Consider the following 21,091-nt stretch of genomic DNA (forward strand, 5'->3'; position numbering starts at 1 on the left):
CCCTCTTCCTCCTTCTTCCCTGTGGAAAGCAAGGAGCAAACCAGGAAGCTGGGGCATATCAGTGACAGCTTTGTAATGTGACAGCAGCTGGGAACAGTAGGGTGAAGTGTCTCTTCTTCAAAATACACCCCTGAGCCACTCCACTCAGCCCACTGGAGTGTCTTAAATGGAGCCCTGTAAAGAGGGTGTGGCGAAGTCAGCTGGACAAAAGATCCTACCATCACCTCTTGAGATGAGTCACATGACTGAAATATTTTTCAACTGGGGATGTATTGTACTCAAAATGGAGAGACACCAAAGTTCCTTCAAATGGCACTGTGTGTCTGGGTTCCTTTGTTCCTTCACTCAAGCCTGATTCCCACGTCTCCATGAGCATGGCAGGAGGCTGGCTGTAGCAGCTTCTCAACCAATGGCAGGATGGAGCAAGCTACATGGTTATAGGTAGCAATGGAGGCTAATCCCACTTTGGGCTTTTTGCCCATGCAATAATAAATGAGTGTGTGTGGTTTTTGCTCCCTCTGTTAAGTGGATGTTAATTTTTCAGGCCAAAGTAATTTGAGCTGCAGTTTATCAGTTTTCTAACCTTGCTTTATCTATAATGATTTCTCTAGACTTTCAACTTAGTATAAAGAAGGAAAACATTTCAGGTCAAATTTTTTTATATACAAACATGTTAAGAGTGAGCTAAGTAACTGTTTTTATATCTAAAATACTGAATGATATTTATGAGTCAATTTTCTTAAAGTTTTCATTTTTGGTAACGTTGGCTGAAACAGTGGCTGCTTACACAGGCACAGTGAAGTGCAGCCTGCAGGAGACACTCGATGACCTAAGCAGAACAACCCACCTACCAGAAATATCCAGGTAACTGAATGAGTGAATGCGTGAATGAATAATGGAGCTGGACAAAATCATTTCTATATGATCAGTTGATGTGAACCACTTTGGTTTACACACTTAAAAAATTACTCTCGGCCAGGCATGGAGGCTCACACCTGTAATCCCAGCACTTTGGGAGGCCAAGGCAGGAGAACTGCTTGAGCCTGGGAGTTCAAGACCAGCCTGGGCAACACAGTGAGACACTGTCTCTAGTTCTTACAAAAATAAAAAAAGAAATTACCCTCATGACTAAAGGTTGTATGCTACAGCCTTTACAAGACCATTTCGACACAAGGTAAAGATAGCAGGGGGGTCTGGATCAGGAGACGTGGATCAAGAGAGTCCAGGAGAGAAAAGATGGCTTGTTCAGTATGTGTAGACAATTAAATGCTTTTCTAATCGAAATTGTCTATAAATATTTAAAAGAAGACCAGTTCTACTACTTAATCCTGGGGGACCCAGAACAACATCTGTTTGTCTTATCTTTTGGCCGATTCTCTAGCCATGACCAGAGTCCCCTAGTCCAACAGTAATTCACTGAAAAGGAGTTCCCTGGCTCTTCCCTGCCCTTCCTACTTTAAAAAGAGCTGACTCCGCCCTTCTCAGTGCCATGGCTCCAGCACCCTGACAAACGCCCAGCACCAAGAGGGGGCTCAGTGGACAATACTCTAGACTCCCTATGGCCCTGGCATGGTAACCTGCACACAGTGGCATAGTGGTAGTCACAGGAGGGAGCAGGATGGAATCTGTATTCACTGAATGAATGACTGAAATCAGTTATTTTTGCCAGTTATTAAGTTTGACATTTCTTCAAGAGCATGGCACCTGAGTCCCAATTCTGCTATTTAGAACCTGTATCAATTTGGGTGAGTCACCTACCTTTCCTGAGCCTCGGTTTCTTCATCTATCAAATGGGAATGGAAATATCAGCCTTGCATGCCCCATCAAATGATGGAGGAGCTAGTGCGGGTGGAACACCCAGTGGATGTTTGCTATGATTCTCCTGTCTTTAGCTCAGCGTCTCCCAGCATCTGCCTCCAACATGCCCTGGAGTTCTTACGAGTGGAGCTGCTGGCCAGCCATCTGCTGTGCAACTAACAGGGCCACATACGTGGGGTCAGGAATAATGATTTTGCATTGGCTTTCTTTTAAAAATTCTAGGCTATATCATCTAGTCCTAGAGGTTTAGTGACACCCTCAATCAGGTCTAAAAGCCCCTTTGGTGGTGGAGGCACTGCCATCCCTCTGAAGGTCATCGGCTGCCTGACTCTGGCTGCCAAGCTGAGGCTGAGCCATGTTAGGGGAATTAACCAGCATTTTAGGCAAAGTTACAGGACTGGCACTGGGGTAAGTAGCAAATAGAAAACGAGGCTGGGAACAAGAAGGTGGGAATCAACATGCCCACAGCACGGAGAAATCAGGCTCGAGAACAAGGATGATCAATGTGTAGGAGGGAAGGTCTCCATCGCTCCAGCTGGGACACAGAAGGGCTGGGGAAGCTCTTCAGCTGGAGAGGGACCAGGTAACCCCTCCATGTGGCTGCACTTGGGGGTGCATCCTTGTTTTCCCAGGACTGATGCTTCCCCTTGGGCCCCTCAGTATCTCCTGACAAAGCTGACCACCCCCATGTAAGGGGAGATCCCTCCCCAACCCCCTTTCCATCCTAAAGCCCCTTTTGGATAAGCTCCTGCACGGGGCTCTTGATCCTGTTCGCCTGCCTTGGAGGCTCCGCCCCATCAGTCACCTCACTTGAATTTGCAACCGCACCTCCTCTACTGTGTGGACCTGTCCAGACCTTTGGCCTTCAAAGCCCCCCTCCCCTGCTATTCCCTTAAGCTATTTTCCCTTTGAGTTCCCATGGTACTTTGCTCATTTTTATGGGACTGATACTCTGTTTTGTGTTATAATGATTTGTATGTGTTTCGTCTTGCTTATTACCCTGCAAACCTCATGAGGACACAAACTGTCTACCTTATTTATGTAACACCTGCAGTTCCCAGCATAATATCTTACACTAGTGGGGCCAATAAATACTGACTGTGTTAAATTTTATGATAATTCTGACTTCTAAGAACAAGTAATCATATTTCCCCATATTTTTTTTTCTGATTCCAAAATGTAGTCACAATAATGTGATCACAATTACACAGTGGTTTCTCTATAAATAAAACAGCTACTGGTTTCTGTTTTATCCTACTCAGACTCAAATACACTTTCCTACCTTCTTGAGTGCAAAGACATTTTCTAAGGCACTTGCCATTAGATCTCTCTAGAAAACATTATTCTGGGAGCTCCCAGTCACAACTGTGGACAGCTGAAGCCTTTTGGATGACTCCCTAGCCTCAGTCTGCAGCTTCCCTATTCAGCCTCATGTGTCCGGCACATTTTCACGACCCTGGCAGGCTGGCAGTCCCCGCCACTCTTCACTGCAGGATGCTGTGGGACTCAGTAGCCACTGCTACTGTCTGTCTGTGGCTGCCCCTCACCTGTGCACCTGGCTCTCTCTCCCAGGTTTCTTTGAGTTGTTCCCATGAAGGTCCTCATCTGCTGCCCAGCCTCTCGGTTCTATCATTTCTTTCTGGGGGCCTTAGGGGCTGTCGCAGAGGCAGGGACATGCTCTGGCTTTGCGTTCCACTCTCAGCCCTGTCAGCTCTCTGATTGGTGGAGAGACGGCTCTCTCATCCTCCTTCTCAGACACGCTATTCAATTCTCTCCTGGGCACAGATGTTGAGAGTCTGTGTCAACTCAGATCTCATACGTTAGGAATGAGATTCCAATCTAGCTGATTGTCAGATTTTAAATTGCTTTTGCTTTTTTCCATTTGTGGCAAAGGGCCGGGCAAGGCTGCTGGGCCCTTCTGATGACCAAGGCTACCCACGTGTGGGTGGCTGCTCAAGGCCAGGCTTCAGTCTGGGGCTGGGCAGGGCCGTCCCCTTTGTGAAGAGACTGCTGAGCCCACGTGAGGACTGAACCGACAGTATTCCTGGGTGGTGGTGTGGGGGCACTGCGGAGAATGGACCATTCACTCAACTTGAGGCTGTCATCAAAAAGGGACCTGAGGCCAGTTCTGGACTAGGCAGATGGGGAGTAAAAGGCAGTCCTGGGCTGCCAAAGTATTCAGTGCTATGCCTGGACCTTTGACCTGGGTCCCCTCTGGCACCTGGCACAATGCTACGGCCACAAGTGCTCCACTACATTCTTCTCCGAAATACAATGACAATTAGGCTGTACCTAATTGGTGGGAAGAGGACACTTGAATGAGACATGTACTAACCCCACCCGGAAACAAACTAAAACCACTGGACTTCATTATAAAGAGGGAAGGGAATGTCCTATGCAGGAATAGTTATAATGAGAATGTTTTCATCAGTCTATCTATACATTTTGTAATGATTTCAAATGTGAGAATTTATTATCTAATCAAAGGATTTGTGATTACTAATTAGTTACATTGCATCCAATCAGGAATTAATAATTCGAGCCTAATTGTGAATTAGGCTTCATATCCAGCTGCAGGATGCGTGCTGACTGGCAGCGCTGGGCTTGGGAGGGGCAGGACTCCCTTCCCTGGCTCTCGGTTCCAGTGCAAAGGAGCCAGCAGGGTGGGGCCATGAGATTTTGGGCTCTACAAGGCCACACTCTAGGGATGCAGAAGGCCAGGAGGCCAACTGTTCTGGAGGGGTTGCTCAGAACCTGAGCTGAGTGGCCCAAACAAAAACCACATTTTGCTGAAGTCTGGCTGGGCAGTACAGAAAAAGAGGCTCTGGCGCCAGGGTTAGTAGTTTTGTAAATATAATAAAGATTTCTTCCCTCTCCCCAGGAAGCACACAAAGACTAAAATGAATTATTATTACTTTGGGATAAACAGTAATGCTCTCTGGGTGAAGAGCCAACTGGCAGTTTTGAAAGATTAGGTTAATCAGACACAGGGAAATTTCTGATTAATTGGACAATTACTTCGTATTCTGAGTGAGCCAAGGCAATGTTAGAGAAATATCCTGACCAACTGGGAATAAATTCACTAGCTTGAGGCAGAGACTTTCAAACTTACAGAGGATGAAATACACTGGCATTGTGTGCCCGATTTTTATGGTCTCAAGTTCCCCAAATGTATAGGGCCTATAATTATCTTTTAAGACCAACATGATTCGACATTATTTTGGTTTTAAACAATTATGGAAAACCTGTTTGACATTCTCTTCAAATAACTTTAGGACCATAGTCGATGGCAAAACCAAACTGTAAGGGTCAGAAGAGAGGGATCCTTATGTTTGATGATGGAAGATGGTCAGATCCGCACACAATGCAAACCCTCCCGGCTCCTTCCTGGAAGGCTAAGGTGGCACTGCCTCACCTGGTGGGGGCGTGTTTCTGTTCCTCCTCCTCGTCCGTGTCACTGCTGATGGTGATGACGCTGACCGTGGGGCTGGGAGTGTCGGGAATGACAATTGTCTGCCGCTGCCGTTCCCGGGTGGTGCTGGAGGCCACGTCACCCCACCCACAGGTGACCGAGGTGCTGCAGGCCGGGCTACTGTGCACCATGGCACAGCGGGGAGGTGTGTTCTCCTTGACACGCTTGGATCGCTGTGGGGAGCTGATGGCCTGAGAGGAGGACACCTCACAGGTGGAGACATTTCTGTAATGAGAAAACCACACTCTCACACAGTGGAAGGTCAGGCCCCACAACTCCTTCGAAGGAGCCCAATTGCCTAGAAACACCTGCTTTGCCAAATCTCTGTAAAACAAGTCAGTGGCTGCCCAGTGAGCCTCCATCTGTGACTGGGAAAGGGATCATTCAGTGAGCGGCTACACAGGCCTTCTCTGGGCTCTGGTTTGGATCTACATGCCTGCTCCCAGCAGGACAAAGGGAGCAGCCAGGGCTTTCGGAGCAGGGAGGGGGCTCTTGTGCCCCAGGCTCTACAGGTCTTGTAGGAGCAGATGTCATGCCAGGATTCCAGCTGTGTTTGCCCCAACACACCCCCTCGCCTTCAGGGTCAAGGCCCTACTTCTGAGCTCTGTCTTGTGTCATCCCTTCAAAGGTACTTAAGTCTTGTTTTGGGGGTGGTGGAAGAATTGGTGTTTGCCACATCAAGCTTTGGTTTCCTTGCTAATGGTTATTCTACTGAAACATTCATTCCTTAAGAGTTTCAGGATCTAAAGGACCTAACCTTGGTGACCAGTGGTTCAGTTTTCCTTCTTTCCTCCTCTGGAAAAAGAACATGACCATCAAAGTATTTGTGTGCATATAATTGCTAAAAACTTTAAAAATGATTTTTCTGGATTTTGCCTCGTGGAGCCTCATGGGAGGCGCATTAGTCTAAATTGTAATAGAAAATTTGGAAAAGTGCAAGAGTTTTGAAAAAGCACTCTTAAAAAGAGAACTTTTAATCTTAATTTTGATCAACTTGAAATTCCTTACTAAATTAACCAGTGTGATTTTTGGTAACTTTAGGGGAAAAATACTTTCTCCCCTCCCTATTAGATCCTCACTGACTCTGGCACAGGTTCAACATCTTTCATCTGAAATGCTTGGTCCAGAAGTGTTTCGGATTTTTGTTTTCAGATTTTGGAATATTTGCATATACATAATGAGATATCTTGGGGATGAAACCCAAGTCTAAACACAAAATTCTTTTGTTTCATATACACCTTATACACATAGCCTGAGGTCATTTTATACATTATTTTAAAATAATTTTCTGGATGAAACAAAGTTTTGACTGAGACCACATGTCAGGTGTGGAATTTTCCACTTACGGCATCATGTCAATCCTCAAAAAGTTCCGAATTTGGGACAATTTTGGAGTTCTGGATTAGGGATGCTCAACCTGTAGTATCTATGCAGTGAGGGACTAACACCAATGTATAATGAAACTCAGACTTTTATATGTCTTTAGAGATTCTAGCACCTTCTAGCTAAAGGGATGGCAGTAAAATGAAAATAATTCAATAAAGGTGGATTTATTTTCCTATCTAGCTAGTGCCAGATACATTGCTTGCTCCTTCTAGGGACTGGTAATATGTTTCACTGATATGATTGTACCATTGTTTGTACTTACTATAAACCTATGTATTTGTCGTTGCTAATACATTACAATTTTAAGATTATGTTTTTCACTACCAATGGTTTTAGTATCTCCACTTGGCATTGTTAAGGAAAAGTATGCCTGGCCACATCACCAACAAGGGAGAGACTTCTGGTCTTTCAGACTGTTTTGCCTAAGGCATTGGTCTTAAAAATAAGCAAATACATACCTTTCACTATAATTATATCGATCTTGAAATGTACTGGCAATGAGCCTTCATGAAGTCAGCTGGGTGGTGAGTAAACAAAAAGGAGGGACTTGCTAAACAGGTTGGGAGGCTAAGGGTTCTTACTGCCCCTACTCAGCCAAGATGAACCACAAAGATGCTAAGCTCAGTCCTGGGACAGAGTAGTGCTCCATGTGACCTTGCTGGGCATGACAGCCCATGAGGATTGAGACGGTGGACTTTGTTGCCACCCAGTCTAATAATGACATGGGTGAGCTGTCACAAGGCTGCCAAACAAAAGCGTTCTGGAAAGCTGCCAATGATCTGAGATAAATTTCCCTGAGTTGTCAGAAATACCCAAATAAGGAATCTTGGAGGATGACAACTTCAGCCCTTGGATGAATTTTTGAATAAGAATGAAAAGAAGAAGGCCTAGTTTCTGGTATCTGGTTGTATGAGGAAGCAGAAAACCAAAATCACTAGACATTTTGTATACCAGATTTCTCTTGATTGACTTATCGCAAATAAGCAATTAAGCACCTCAAAGCTGTGCCATTAGGAAGAGATGCAGGAGCAATCCTGTAGTCACACGATCTCTCTCTCTCTCTCTGGCTTGGAAATCTCCATTTTTAAAAAAGTCAGGTTTATTAAGGTATAACTGACATATAGCAACATTTCTCCCTTTGAAGCGTTTGATGAGTTTTGACAAATGCACAGTCATAACCCCCCCTACAATCCAGACTTAGAGCTTTTCCCCTCAGGCTTCCTCGCAGTCAATCTCCTCCTCTCCTACTGGTCTCTGGCAAGCCCTAATCGGATCTCTGTCTCTATGTTTTGCCTTTTCTGAAATGCCATATAGATGGAATCATACAGCATGCAGCCTTTTGTTGACCTGGATTTTTTCAAAGTGTTCATTGAGATGAGAATGGATTTAAAGGGAATGGGAAAGATTTGTGTTCTGCTGGTTAGTGTCTGGGATTAAACAAGCTGTTGCTTCTATTTAAGCAAGGTGCTAAATCAGTTAAACTTCTGATCTTAGATACAAAGAAAGCACATTTCTTTAGTATTTTTTAAAACATTTTTAAACAACTTCAACATTTTAAAATATTTTAAAACAATTATTATGGTAAATTGTTTCCAAAATGAAACTTCAGGTGAAGCTGAGTGTTCTCCAGACAAGTAGAAAGTGACAAAAGATAATTTGCTTCACCAAACTTTAGTCAGGCTTGTGAACCTTCTCCTAGGTCTAACTGTGCACTCTGCTGTACAATCTACTTTTGGCAAAAAACCTTGCTAAGTCAGTTTAGCAAGAACCCACCATCCCTGATATCTGATCACCCTCGATATCTGATGAGGTTCCTCATCCTCCAGGTGTGATGTCTGATCACCCGGGCCTGTCATTAGCAAGAATCCTGTTAGGTCAGTTTAGGCAGAATCTCCCTTACCCCTGATGCTTCCTCTTAGTAACTTCCCATCCACCGACACCCCCCAACCCTGCCTTGGCTATAAATTTTCACTCGCCCACGCTGTATGGAGTTGAGCCCAATCTCTCTTGCCCACTGCAAGATTCCATTGCATCCATCCCTACACTATTACCACGGTCTTAAACCAAGTGCTTCCTGCAAACCCTAGGCCAATCCAGGTGGTACAGGATGTTTTGCTAGTCACTGCAGGAAGAGGAGTGCCCCCATCCCATGCAACTGTCCCATGTTCAGAGTGGGTGCTGATACTCCCTAAACTACATTTCTTTAGCACTCACATCCCCTGGGATTTCTCTTCCCTAGGGTGGCTCTCACCACCTACCTCACAGATGACTGGTGCTGCTTACTCTTCCGGGAGGAGGTGGTGCTGGTTGGCTGCTGCCGCATCACGTGGGCTACACCCACATTTAAGGGCTGTGCTGCTGGAAGGGTCACATGACCGGTCAATAGTGCAGGCTGCTGCATGATGGGATTATAATGGCTTCCGTGAGCATGCGTGTTCCTGAAAGGGAACCGGGACAACAAGGTGCCTTAGAGGTGTTCTAAAAGTAGAGCTCCTCTACAAGATCAAGCTTCCTCCCCAATTAAACGCTGACTGCAGTTGGTTATCTCACTAGCTGTGCAGCTGCTGAAGGGATGAGCCTGGTCATGTGTGCTCAACAGGTGGGTTTCTTCTACTCATAAGGAGTAGGTGAAACATAACTGGCTGTGAGTGAGAAAGAGGACTTTCAAGTGGGAAGAATGCCAAGTGCACCGGCTCCGAGTTTTTAAGTTCTAGGGACTGGAGATAAATATTCCCTCCAACTTTTAAAGTCCCTGACCACCTAGGTGTTTATCCTGAACAATATTCTATTTTAGAATTTACAGGCCAGGTATGGTGGCTCACACCTGTAATCCCAGCACTCTGGGAGACCGAGGAGGGCAGACGGCTTGAGCTCAAGAGTTTGAGACGAGCCTGGGCAACATGGCAAAACCCCCTTTCTACCAGAAATACAAAAAATTAGCTGGGCATGGTGGGGTGCACCTATGGGCCCAGCTACTCGGGAGGGTGAGGTGGCAGGATCACTTAAGCCTGGGAGGCAGAGATTGCATGAGCCGAGACTGTGCCACTGCACTCCAGCCTGGGTGACAGAGCGAGACACTGTCTCAAAAAAAAAAAAAAAAAAAAAGTTTCACCTTAATTTTATAAAAAAAATTTTTAAATGAAGAGAAAGCGGAATTTACACAGTGTCTTCAATGGGTTATTTTATTCCACTCTGTGACGTAGGCAGGATATCTTAGCAATACCATTTTATTAAAGAAGAAATTATACTTTACGTGAAAAACAAACTTTGAAGCCTGGGAGCCATATGCTTCTGGTGTTAGGAAGTGTTAATGTTCTTTTGAATTCCCTCAGTGGCTGGAACAATGCTCAGGCATATAGCAGCTGATCAATTAATTACATGCTTGCTGAATGAATAATTAGATTAACTGAAGGTTGACTAGACAAGTATAAAGTTGGTATTAAATCAAAATTAATAATAGTCATGATAGAAATACTGGCAGCCCTCATCCTAAAAACGGGTTATGTTTCAAAATTCTTATAATTTGGGTTGTATGAAGCTCAAAGCCTTGTTTTCCCACAGAAATGTTAAAGGTGGTGACCGACTCAGAGATTGGCCCATAAGAGCTCACTTAACACATAATAAAATTCAAAGCTAAAGGATAATTCGTTTGAATTTTAAAAAATTATAAGAACCTATTGTTGCAACATGGGGAAAAGGATAAACAGGAAAAAAGAAGTAGATGAACACTTTTGTAGGGATTTTGATAGCGCCTTTTGGGCATTTACATGGACTTTAGAAACTCATATTATGGCTTCTTTTTTTTTTGAGATGGAGTCTCAGTCTGTTGCCCAGGCTGGAGTGCAGTGGCGCTCACTGCAACCTCTGCCTCCTGGGTTCAAGCGATTCTCCTGCCTCAGCCTCCCAAGTAGCTGGGATTACAGGCGTGCACTGCCACGCCCATCTAATTTTTGTATTTTTAGTAGAGACGGGGTTTTGCCGTGCTGACCAGGCTGGTCTCAAACTCCTGACCTCAGGTGATCTGCCTGCCTTGGCTTCCCAAAGTGCTGGGATTACAGACGTGAGCCACTGCATCTGACCAAGAAACTGATATTATGGCTTCTTTATTTTGTTGTAGCTCTTTCTCCTATAGACAGGTGGCACTCTTTCTCCTTTGAGTCAGGCCTAGCACTGGTACTTCTGTTCCACAATAATAGATGTTCTTTGGCTCACACATGAAATGGAGAGAGACCAGGAAGACAGTATGCTGGCTTTAGATGTCTTCTGTGGTCATTAGGTAAGAGATGTCAAAATGAAAGGAAGGAGGGAGGAGGAATAAGAAAATATGTAGGAATTAGTAAGTGTATGTGTATTTCTGAAATTAGATGAGCTATAAATGCTGAAAGACAAAGGGGAAAAAAAGGAATATGTCATGTGTGTGGTCTTTTAGGAGAAAAAGGGGCGAGGGAAAAAAAAACCCAGTTGGTCAGACAGCTTTCCACTTGGCTGCTCCTAAGGAGCTGGAGGAGGAAAGGCAATCTTGCTGAGCATGGGCCGATGTGATAGTGGGGAGGGAAGATGACAGGTTTATTTAATGCCTGTCATGTACTGGGCACTGCGATGGTGCATGTTAAATATAGGCCAAGTGCTTTGTATTTTATCTTACTTTAAACCTCCCAACAATCCTGTGAAGCAGGCATTACTATCCCCACTTTATTGAAGAAGAAACTGAGGTGCATAAAGGTTAACTTGCCCCAGGTCATGCAGAGCCAGGATTGAATTCAGCTCTACATGGTTTGAGATGGAGTCTCACTCTGTTGCCCAGGCTGGAGTGGTGGCATGAGGGCGTTGCCAGTAGGGAAGTGAGTGGGACTGTGGGGAAGGGCCCAGGTACTCTATACTGGGCAGAAAATGAAGTGGAGGAATGGAGGAAGCTGCAGTAGGGGTCTGACTGGGGGCTTATATCACCACCTTTCTTCTTTTCTCGGAGAGATCTTAATTCACAATAGCCTTGTAGGTCAGAATAAGAACTGTGGGAGGTTCCCTGGGTGATATGGAGGCTGTCAGGGGGTTGAGGGGAGTGACCTGTCCTGATATTCGTGCAGAATGAGAGATAGCCCAATAGGGCCATGAGGAGTTGGGGACAACTTGGAGGGTTGCCATCTGGCTCTGCACTGGTGAAGGGGGCCATTGTGGTGGTGTTGGGGGGAAGGTACAAGGGTATCTAGCCATAAAAATAACAGAGAAGCGCATCTGTGAGGAAATCATGAGTTGGGCAGGGAGAGTTCTGGAAACAGATGCAGGGGGTATGCTCTGCTGGCAGGCAGTCAGGTGGACGCCTCTGGGGTGTGTGGGAAGTAGACTCTGATCTGTAAGATATGACTATTAACTGAAGAGGCACACTCAGCAAACATGCCAGCATTTACCCTTCCAAATAAACCCCATTCTGTCAAGCCTTCCCGTGGGAGGTCAGATAGACTCCAGAGTACCCCCGCCTCAAACATCTTCAGGACACTTTCTAGAATTGCTTAGGGCTTTGGGGACCCTCTTCTGCATTCTTTCACTGGTGACAGACCTTTGTTTTCTGAACGTGGAATTTAATTCTGAGAAACTACCAAACATCATCCAGAACCAAGTCTGGTGAATTACACTGATGAGTAAATGACATAACTGAATTCTGGGTGGAAATGACAACCAAGCATAAATTAATGAAACTGATTTTCTTGTATCCTGGTATATTATTTAAAAATTGCTTCTTGTTACCCTGCACTCATAGTCCACACAATATTTTTAGAAGCTTTAAAAAGCTCTCTACAAACTGGGGAATTGAAGTACAGGCCAGCCTGGCAGCCCTGTGTTGGCAGTGGACGTGCCTCCCATCCCAGACACACCCACTCACCCTAGAGGGGTTTCCTGCTTACCTCCAGTCCGCCAGCTGCTGGGTGCCTGCCATGGTCTCGGGAATCACGGTGGCATGCTGCACTGATGTGTGGGTGGCCACTCCAGTCAGCTGCTGCCATGCTGGGGGAAGCAGGATCTGCTGGGTCCCACTTGGCCAAGCCTGCTGTAGAACACAGGACATGTGCAATGACCATGTTTGCTAATCACATAATTGATTTGCATGAACCCACACTTATTCTGTGCCTGGGGTTGTGCTAGACATTCTCAGGGGTGTGAGAGTGAGGGCCTGGTCTCTGGCCTCAAAAACTAAAGTAAGGGGAGATAAACAATGAACATACAGGCTGGGCGCAGTGGCTCACGCCTGTAATCCTAGCACTTTGGGAGGCCGAGGCGGGCGGATCACGAGGTCAGGAGATCCAGACCATCCTTGCTAACACGGTGAAACCCCATCTCTACTAAAAATACAAAAAATTAGCTGGGCATGGTAGCGGGCACCTGTAGTCCCAGCTACTCAGGAGGTTAAGGCAGGAGAATGGCGTGAACCTGGGAGGTGGAACTTGAAGTGAGCCGAGATGGCGCCACTGCACTCCAGCCTGGGCGACAGAGCGAGACTCCGTCTCAAAAAAAAAAAAAAAAAAAAAACATATATGAACTAAGTAGAAGATAATTAAGTACAGGGACACAGCTGTATGGAAGGGATTCATTCATGTTGAAGAATGATTTCTTTATAAATTTGCTCTAATGAGCAATGCTTGAAGTTTCTGAAAGTTTATTTATTTACTTGTTCTGTCCCACAACTATGTACAGGGGATTAGGGTAGTTGAGTTGAGCTAGATGAGGGTGACTGCTGGCCCTCAAGAAGCTTTCTGCCTAGTATCCTTTATTTAACATTTTACCTTTGATTTATCAATTAGAATCTAGGTTCCAGCTTGTGTTATCTTCTGAATCTAAGTTTACACAATTCTAAGATCACCAAATATCTGGAACCTACATCTGAGAGCAAGCAAGTATGAAGTAAAATTCTTAGCTGTGGCTATAGCTTAATTGAGAATTACTTTGATTTCTCAAAGCAAAAATGAGAGATAGGCGGAAGTCACTGCTTGAATCTAATTTTTCTAAGAAATCTAAAATGAACGTTTGTGATTCTTCCTTGATAGAGTCACTGGTGTGTGTGTGTGTGTGTGTGTGTGTGTGTATGTTGTGTTTTAAGCTCTTTTAATCCATGATCACTATTCTGCTTGTCTTTGGTCATTAGATGATTCAGACTGAATACCACTGCCTAAAGTTGGACACTTAAAGCATAGTCACTAAGGTAAAACACCTTTTGGACAGATCAAATATTTAAAGGTTTGATATCTTAGCTATCTTTCTATCAGAGTGGATGTGACTAACATTGGGTAATTTATCGAATGCAGTGCTTCACAAACTGCATGTGCTCAGTGTGGGTGTTTTGTATGTACAAATACGCAATTCTGGAAATGGATTACAGATTTGAGTCAGGGCCTAAAAAACATTGACGCTTATAAAAATGAGAGAATCACATTTGAGAGCTGAGTGGACCAGTTCACCTGTTCCATTATTTTCATGTTGCACCTGAGGCCCAGTGCGATCTCTTAGATGTTTTTGATACTGTTTGTTTGCTTTTGATATAGGCAGAAGCTCAGGGACCATAGCTCATACCATGAGTGCTTAATATCTGTTGATAAAATGAAAGAAGCAACTCTACCAAGGCTATTAACTACAGTTAATTGTATTTCAGGTTTACTTAACTCACAGAAAGCGGAAACATAATTTAATTGATTAAAACAGTTGCAAATTCCAAATATTAAATAAATAACAATTTCGTTTGCAGTAAGGTTTCTACTGACTTAGCCAATTGGAACTCATTTCAGAGCTCATGAAAAGCATTAGTTTTAACTAATGTCATTTAAAAAAATAAATCTTGATATCAAGCTAAGGTTATCATTTTTCTTCTATTTCCCTGAAATGGATATTAACATTTTACCTCAAAGAGATAGGGTAGAAAGACTATTTTTGACTTATTTCACTGATTGATATGCTTGGCTCATTTGTGACAACGCTTCATCAGACATTTTTATAATTTATTACTACTAACAAGAATGAAGCGAACATTTCTTAATGGATATTGTGTGCCAAACACAGAGTTAAGTCATAAATGGGTTTCTGACTACTTCTTTTTTTCTGGCTTCTTAACACCAGTTCTGTGAGGTAGGGACTGTTATTTTCTTCCATTTCTCAGATTAATAAATTGAGACACAGAGAGGTTAATAATATTAATAACTTGCCCCAAAATATGGTAAATTAAACATATACATTTATTGCCTTCTTTACACTCAACTAAAATGATAGTAAAGGAATAAAAAATACAGATTCATAAGGGCAAAGAGAGTAGGAGAGAGGCAATCACCATGAATAAAATTTTAGAAGCTGAAAAACTGATGGACAATTACTAAGTGAATTAACAGACTGAAGGAATCTAAGGTCAGGTCTTCATTTCCCCTTAGTTCCCAGATCCTTGGTGTACATGCTTATACCACCCTCCACTCCCCACCCCAAAGCAGGAGGCTAGACAATTCTCTCTAGGGGAAATGACTAGTCCAAGAGAAAATAACTACAGATATGACATTTAAGGATCAGGGGATCTGTCAGTGAAAATGCTGGACTTGCCTCTTTTCAGTCTATAGAGAAGCCCACATTCAATAGTCTCTCCCCTACCCTCCAGGTTTCCAATTAGTTTTTTAGTGCTTTAGTCTTAAATAGGAATGAATAGCTAATGAACACCAGACAGTAAAGGAAGCCTCTAACCTGAAAGAGAATAAAATAAGCAAACAAAAGAAAGAGGAAACAAAAACAGTGTGGGAATCAGAAGAAAATTTTCTAAAATCTATAATTAATGCCTTTACAGAGTTAAAAAATATATCCATGAAACAAGATCATATAAAGAATCAATATATTCAGAGAACATGCTCTTTTTTGGTATGGAGGGAGCAGAGAACAAACTCTTGGAAACGAGAACTACAACAACAGAAATTAACCATTCAAAAGGAGGTTTCAAAAAAGTTTAAGAAATCTCTTAGAAAGTAGTGCAGACAGAGGATATATAGGAAATAGAGGGGAAAAAAGATAAGAAAATTGGAAGATCAATTTAGAAGTACCAATGCTCAATTAATAAGAATTCTGCAAAGGAGAAACAGAGAAAATGGAGGGGAAGAAATTATCAAAGGAAAAAAAAATCCAGATTAAAAGGGCAAATAGGGTGTTCAGGACAATGTAAGAAAAAAGACCCAAAAGAAGGCATGTAGTCATGAAATGTGAGTCCACTGTGGATGAGGAGAAAGTCGCTTTCAGAGAAAGAAAAAACAACATACTGAGATCAGTGTGCTCAAACACATCAACACATCAAACATACAAACCTTTTATAGCTCTGGAAGGGTTTGGGGCTGTATAATGAGATATACAGAAAACTAACCCAATGGGAAAAATGAGGCAATCATTAACTCCAGGAAAAACAAAAAGATGTGTTAGAAAGAAAACATAATCACAGTATATTATAAGGCTCAACTAAGAATAATATTATATAATATTGATAATTATGTAAATATTACAAAGTAGTTGAATCAAAATTATGTGGGAGGAATAGGAGAAAAGAGTGAGTGAAAGGAGGAACAGGAGAGAAATTGTGTGTGTTATGGGGATGGCAGTGGGTTAGAAAGCTAAATCTTCATCTTCCATAATAGGAAGTCAATGGATAATACCTAAAATGGAAAAAAAAATCCATAAAAAGCAGTCTAAGCATATTATTTAGAAACACAGAGTTAAAGAACAGATTAAACAGTTAAGTTAAAAATTATCGTTATGGCCAGGGCACAGTGGCTCACACCTGTAATCCCAGCACTTTGGGAGGCCAAGGCGGGTGGATCACTTGATGCCAGGAGTTTGAGACCAGCCTGGCCAACACATTGAAACCTAGTCTCTACTAAAAATACAAAAAAAAATTAGCCGGGGCGTGGTGGCACATGCCTGTAATCCCAGCTACTCGGGAGGCTGAGGCACGAGAATTGCTTGAACCCAGGAGGCGGAGGTTACAGTGAGCTGAGATTGCACCACTGCACTCCAGCCTGGTGGCAGAGCAAGGCTATGTCTCAAAAAAATACGTGTGTGTGTGTGTGTGTGTGTGTGTGTATAAATAAAAACTTTTAGAGATAATATATATTATATATAAAATATATATATAACAGGGATAATATATATGTGTATATATATACACATATATATACATATATAATGTAACTATATATATTGTTATGGGGAGGAGACATTAAGGATGGGATAGAGCAGAAGACTATAATTTTCCTATAAGTTTATGGTATTATTTAACTTTTTAAAATTATGTACATGTATTACTTTGAAAAGGAATTAAATTTAAATTTCAAAAATAACTTCCCCAAAGCCATATAGCCAGTAAGTGGTGAGGCAGCCATCTGAATGTGGGCAACCTAATTCCAGCGCCCATGCTTTCAGCCAATATACACCTCTCCTTGTGTTGATAATACACAAAAATAATGGCCCCTATTCAGGATCAGGCATTGGTGGTAACTGCATAAAGGTGGCATGAACAAGTCTTCCTTATTCTCTAACAATATCAGGTGCCAGTCAAGAGACAGGCAGACAGCAGGACAATGGTTGGAAAGACTGGTTGCTGAAAATGTTATCAGAGGAACTTTTGAGTGAGAAACATTAAAATTTTGTATTTTGAACAGTTTAAAGGGTTCAAGCCAACAGTTTGTTTTCAGGGAAACATTTAAAGGCTCAGTTGGTCAAATATGAGCCCAAGAAATAAAGTAAGTAAAAAATAAAGAGGTTCAGGTGATATGATTTGATTGGCTAGAAGAACACAAAACACTTCATGGAAGGGTGGAGTCTACAGTGATTTCTCTAACCCTGCTAGTCAAAGGAGATTTTAGATCCTGACATTTGACAAGTCAGATAAATTCAATACTGTCTCAATCAAGAACTGTGCTTCCCATCTCTCCACTATTACCTACTCACTCACAATTTCTGTTGGTGGCCAAGATGCTAGCTGTGGCATGGGGCTTGGGAGGATGGAGTTGACAGCTCCTTTTAGGCAGTACCAAAAAAGCTTTTGTTGCAAGGTGATCCACAAAGATCACTCCCATATCACTAACATAAGCAGAATGATTACCATTTCCACCTGCCATGCACACATCCTCTGGGTGCCCCACAGAGGCCTGTTTCCCTGAAAGTTTTATGTGATGCTGCTGGGAGGTGGGGAGGAAAAGGGCAAAGAAAATGAAATTAACATGAGGAGTGGATTCAAAGACTCCATCTCTAAGTGTTCACAAGTAAAATCCTTTAAAAGATTTTCAGTATTTAGAGAAAAAGAACAATGTCAACTTTTTGAATACATTTATGTCAAATAATAGGATTTGGAATGCCTCTGCCTGGTGCCTAGAAATTTAACCGTAGAAAAACGAAGGCTTCAGTTTAAATGCTTAATTGTGCTTTTTTATAGCCACCATAAGAGTTTTATAAATTAACTTATTTTTGTCCTTTGAAGGGAATGTTTTAAAATATCTAGGAGAGAGCCCATCTCAACGGGCTAACATATTGGCATGGATTAAGTGACAAGCAGAGAGAAAAATAAAAAGCAACTGACAAAAAGACACAACATGATACTGGATAGGGCAGGATTTTTTTCACTTAATATATCTTAGAAATCTCTGCATGTCAAGACACAAAGGTCTACCATGTTCTTTTAATGGCTACATGGTGTTCCATTTTATGTGTGCATCAACTTATTTAACCAATCCCCTACTGACGAACATTCAAGTTTCTTCCAACAATCTCAGTTATAAACACAGTAGCAATTAAAATCCTTACACATGTATTTTTTGTTCACTTTCCTAATTACAGCTTTAGGTTAAATCTACTTGGAGATTTACAACACTCTAGGGACTCTCTTTCAAGGAAGCAAAAGGTAAAGTTCTCCCCTGCTACGATTAAAGGACTGAAACAAATTCTGACTGCTGAGTCTACTGGTTCCACCAAACTGAACAATGAAGAATCCCTATTTTGGCTAATAAGAAATGCTAATTATTATTTCTTTCAGGGATGGTTCCTGGCTTACTAGGGTTAAGTGTGCAAACATAAAAAAGATCTGTAATTATCCTTTAAAAGTACACGTGAGTTCGGTAGATTTGGGCTCACAAAGGCGGAGCACTGGGAGACTGGTGTGGATTTTTGCCACTCAGATAAAGTATGAAGAAGCTTTTTTGCCCCTGGACTGAGCTGTAGTTCTTTCTCTGATCTATCTTGGCCTTTTCTGAACTCCCCGCTACTGAACTATGCAAATAAAAGGAAGCTACAAGGACCCATTGGAGAGAGAGGAATGAAGAGAAGGCCTGTTTTAAATACAAAAACGTCTCTGTTTACAAACTCTCAATAAGACAAAACTTTGTGTGCTACCAGTCACTGGTGTTAGTGGTCAACTGCACAGTGTCATTCTGGACCTAAGCACAGAGATGAAGAATACTTCATATCGATCTTAAACAAACTGTTCCGGAAAACAGAATAGATAATAATGTAACCACAGCAGTCTGGTTCAACTTTTATGTAACAAAGTTGTGAGTTGTTTTTCATTTGCCATGGATCCACAGGTTAAAGGTCACATAACCTAAGCATGCCCAGATGAACCAGGTATGTAACCACAGGCAGAACCTAAGTGCCTGGATTGAGGCGAGTGAATGGAATTTAGAAATGGATACCACATGGCAGGATCCAGGATCCAATCAAATCGAGCTGTGGCATCACTGCATGGCAGGATCCAGTCAGATCATGCCTCTGATATCAACTCGTTGCAAGATCCAATCAGATCATGCCTCATTACCCTATGCTTATAAAACCTGACCCAGCCCTTTGCTCAGAGACACTGCTTTGGGAACTATCTCCAGTGTTCTCCTTACTTGTTACAAGTAATAAAATCCCCTTGCTAAATCCTCCTTGTCTGTGGTCATTGGGTTGGTACCTGTCAAGTGACCAAACCCACTCATGTGGGTAACAACAATAAGAAGATATTTTATGAGCCTGGTGTAACCTTGTACTCAAATCAGATAAGGATTTTATAAAAAGGGAAATTATATGCCATTTTTCACCTATGAACATAGATATAAAAATACTAACTATAGTACTTACAAACTGAATCCAATATTAAAAAGCATATCATATCAAGCACATGAGCAAATGGAGTTTATATCATAAATAAAAGGGTAGTTTAATATTACAAAATATATTAATATAACTTGTCCCATTAGTAGATTAAGGAACAAAAAGCATATGAGTGTCTTAATAGATACAGAAAGAACATTTGATATAATTCAATATTCATTACAAAACTTAAACATGATAAAGTGTTTCCATTAATTTTTTTTTTTCTTTACAGACAGGGTCGTACCCTGTTGCCCACCCTGGAGTGCAATGATGTGATCATAGCTCACTGCAGCTTCAAACTCCTGGGCTCAAGTGATCCTTTTGCCTCAGCCTCCTGTGTATCTGGGACTACAGGCATGTGCCACCATGCCCAGCTAATTTTTAATTTTTTTTTGTAGAGATGGGGTCTCACTATGTTGCCCAGGCTGGCCTTGAACTCCTGGGCTCAAGTGATCCTCTCATCTCAGCCTCCTGAGTAGCTGAGACTACAGGCCTGGGACTACAGGTGTGCACCACCACACCCATTACAGAGTGTTATACCATGTTCACGGATAAAAATGACTTACATGTTTAAAGATGTCAGTTGTTCCTGAAGTAAATATAAATTCAATGTATATCCAGTAAATATAAAGCAGATTTTTGGTTTCTGTAACTAAAATTCTTATGAAAGAGTGATGTTAAAATTCACTTGAAAACATGAAGGGACAAGAACAGACAAGGAAAATTTGAAGAACTCTATGGGAACAGGGCTTCCCTACTAGATACCAAGACAGACTAAAGTTACAATGGTTAAGACAACAGGATATTAGAGAAGCCAATGGAATAGAAGAGCGCAGAACAAACCTACGCAATTTGATTACATAAAAATTAAATTTTTAATTTTTTAAATTAAAAATTAAACAACAACAAAAACAACTTCCATTTAACAAGACAGGACAAATAGTGTCTTTGGGAAAAGCCTTTGTGAACCTACCTTATTTAAAAATAAACTTGCTTCTAAACTAATAACATTTAGGTCAAGCTACTCAATAGTAGAAATGATTATACAAAAGTAGTATAGCTTGGTGGTTGAAATACAGATGCTGGCATCAGACTTACTGGGTGTGTGTCCTGGTTCTGTTACCTAATTGTTGTGTGACTCTGATGAGCAAGTTATTCTGCTTCAGTTTCCCTATTTGTCAAATGGAGACAAATACTGTGGCATTGTGGGGATTAAATCAATGAACAACTGTAAAGTGCCCTGGTATAATGATGACGTATTTGTTATCAGGGTTCGAGTGTCATTAA

General features: G+C 42.2%; 1 protein-coding gene across 4 annotated transcripts in view; it reads right to left on the bottom strand.

Moving 5' to 3' along the window:
- HIPK2 (homeodomain interacting protein kinase 2) overlaps window positions 1–21,091 on the bottom strand; it is a 216,168-nt gene that overhangs the window by 29,933 nt on the left and 165,144 nt on the right. For all 4 annotated transcript variants that reach the window (XM_034965088.3, XM_034965086.3, XM_055115447.1 and 1 more), the window contains exons 10-12: window positions 12,577–12,719; window positions 8,935–9,114; window positions 5,234–5,515 (exon numbers count right to left, since the gene is read on the bottom strand). In XM_034965088.3, the coding sequence (XP_034820979.1) occupies window positions 5,234–5,515; window positions 8,935–9,114; window positions 12,577–12,719 (605 nt within the window). The remainder of the gene's footprint in view (window positions 1–5,233; window positions 5,516–8,934; window positions 9,115–12,576; window positions 12,720–21,091) is intronic.

This window comes from Pan paniscus, chromosome 6 (assembly GCF_029289425.2).
Source record: "Pan paniscus chromosome 6, NHGRI_mPanPan1-v2.0_pri, whole genome shotgun sequence".
Taxonomy (NCBI): domain Eukaryota; kingdom Metazoa; phylum Chordata; class Mammalia; order Primates; family Hominidae; genus Pan; species Pan paniscus.